The sequence below is a fragment of the Coffea eugenioides genome, chromosome 2 (assembly GCF_003713205.1).
Source record: "Coffea eugenioides isolate CCC68of chromosome 2, Ceug_1.0, whole genome shotgun sequence".
Classification (NCBI taxonomy): Eukaryota; Viridiplantae; Streptophyta; class Magnoliopsida; order Gentianales; family Rubiaceae; genus Coffea; species Coffea eugenioides.
The window spans coordinates 71,552,643-71,554,716 of record NC_040036.1 but is presented as its reverse complement, the minus strand read 5'-3'; the positions used below and the strand labels follow the sequence as shown (position 1 = coordinate 71,554,716).

Genomic DNA, 2,074 nt, shown 5'->3' with positions numbered 1-2,074 from the left:
ATATTTTGATTGAAACCAAATTAGTCCAAGATTTCTGGACTTCATACTTTGCCATCACCCAGATATCAAAATGAACAAATCAAGACAAGGCATCCTTCCAAAATACCCAAACGCATATCACAATGGCGATCAAAATACTCAGGTTGTTGGAGTAACTTGAATTCCTCTGTTCGAAGATCAAAGGCAGCAATAAGTTTGTCAGAATTGGATTTACTACTCTCTTTTACAACCCAATGCAATGCACCACTTGCAAGCTTGCCATTGACATGCGGATCAAAATAGTAAGGAAAATCTGGAGCTTTTTTCCAAGAATCTGATTTCAAACCATGAACCATAATTTCGGAGTAAACCTGATCATCTTTCCCATAAATCACTGGAATAGCAACCACCTTGTAATCATCGCCCACTGAGTCATACCCAAACCCATAATTGGTATACCAGGTACCACCGGCTAAATGACATCGAAATTCAAGGGCCAAAATACAAAATGCATTCTTGGAGCATATAAACAAACATGTTGTATGCAACCATGCATGAATATTCACTGAAACTCCAAGATCGAACATTTTCCCTTCCTAATTTCCTTCTACAAACATCGACCCGAATCAAGATTATTATCTTTATCCATCAAGTTTTCAGCAATGGCTAGCAGACTCCCACTTGCATTGATCGAAGAAATTTTCTCCAGGCTCCCTATAAAGACACTCATAAGATTCAGGTGCCTATCCAAGTCTTGGCGGGCTACAATAGGTAGCCAAGAATTCATCAAAAACTACTTGAAGAACTCGTCCCATCACAACCTTATTCTTGGAAATTTCAATGGCAGCTCTGATCTAGTAGTTGATGAAGTATACTTTTACTCTGCAGACTATGACTTTTTTCTTGAAACTGACCGCGCCGTTTTCAATGAACTCAGTCTCCCAGTACGGTCCAGGACTGACCTTGAAACTGATATCCTGGGTTCGTGTAATGGACTGCTTTGTGTATTGTCTTTGTGGGATGATCGCCCTATTTTATGGAACCCATCGACCAGAGAGCACCCGATTTTACTGTGTGCCCTTGAATTTCGATGTCCTTTCACCGGTGGTACCTGGTATACCAATTATGGGTTTGGGGATGACTCAGTGGGCGATGATTACAAGGTGGTTGCTATTCCAGTGATTTATGGGAAAGATGATCAGGTTTACTCCGAAGTTATGGTTCATGGTTTGAAATAAGATTCTAGGAAAAAGGCTTCAGATTTTCCTTACTATTTTGATCCGCATGTCAATGGCAAGCTTGCAATTGGTGCATTGCATTGGGTTGTAAAAGAGAGTAGTAAATCCAATTCTGACAAACTTATTGCTACCTTTGATCTTGGAACAGAGGAATTCAAGTTACTCCAACAACCTGAGTATTTTGATCGCCATTGTGATATGCGTTTGGGTATTTTGGAAGGATGTCTTTCCTTGATTTGTGAATACTATAAAAGTCATTTTGATATTTGGGTGATGGCAGAGTATGGAGTCCAGAAATCTTGGACTAATTTGGTTTCAATCAAAATATGTGATCTATCTACTAACTGTCGTCTGTCTACTAGCTATCCTCAAGCAGTGAAACCAATAGCTTATTCTAAATGCAGTAGACGAGTACTTTTGGGACAGGCTAATCAGTTGCTGCTATGGTACGACATTGAAAGCATATCTATTACTTATCCTGTGATGCAAGTTACTGGGGCTGAACAATTCTTTGAATTGGGTATGTTTTTACAAAGCCTAGTGAAAGCTCAGCAGTGATAGTAATCTAGGAAATACAAAAAGAACAACTGTACTACAAGAAAAGAGGTAATCGCATAGCCGTTTTGCTTCCTCTCTCTCTCTCTCTCTCTCTCTTTCTCTCGACTAGTAGCATTCATTCCCTTTGCTGGGGATTTAATTACAAACATAGGTTTTTTTTAACTTGAGCTAACATGCCACTCGTAGGATTGAATTATGAGATTTGATATTTGCAACCCATTCTTGCTATGTGGGCTAATGTATCCTTGCTACACGGTGATGATTGAACCAAATGTGAGTTCTTACAATCTTGTTGGGCC

The 2,074-nt window shown here is 39.4% G+C and overlaps 1 protein-coding gene across 1 annotated transcript; it reads left to right on the top strand.

Moving 5' to 3' along the window:
- The first annotated feature begins 641 nt into the window (after nucleotides 1-641).
- Nucleotides 642-1,775, top strand: LOC113760185 (F-box protein CPR1-like). Its single transcript, XM_027302752.1, has 2 exons — nucleotides 642-1,181; nucleotides 1,278-1,775. Exons 1-2 carry the CDS (start codon nucleotides 642-644, stop codon nucleotides 1,773-1,775), a joined length of 1,038 nt encoding a protein of 345 aa, XP_027158553.1.
- The last annotated feature ends 299 nt before the right edge of the window (nucleotides 1,776-2,074 follow it).

Excerpts from the sequence above, each read along its gene's own strand:
- LOC113760185 (XM_027302752.1), top strand. The coding sequence starts at position 642 with ATGGCTAGCAGACTCCCACTTGCATTGATCGAAGAAATTTTCTCCAGG. Across the intron at positions 1,182-1,277 it reads TTTATGGGAAAGATGATCAG|CTTGCAATTGGTGCATTGCA; the intron begins GTTTACTCCGAA and ends GTCAATGGCAAG.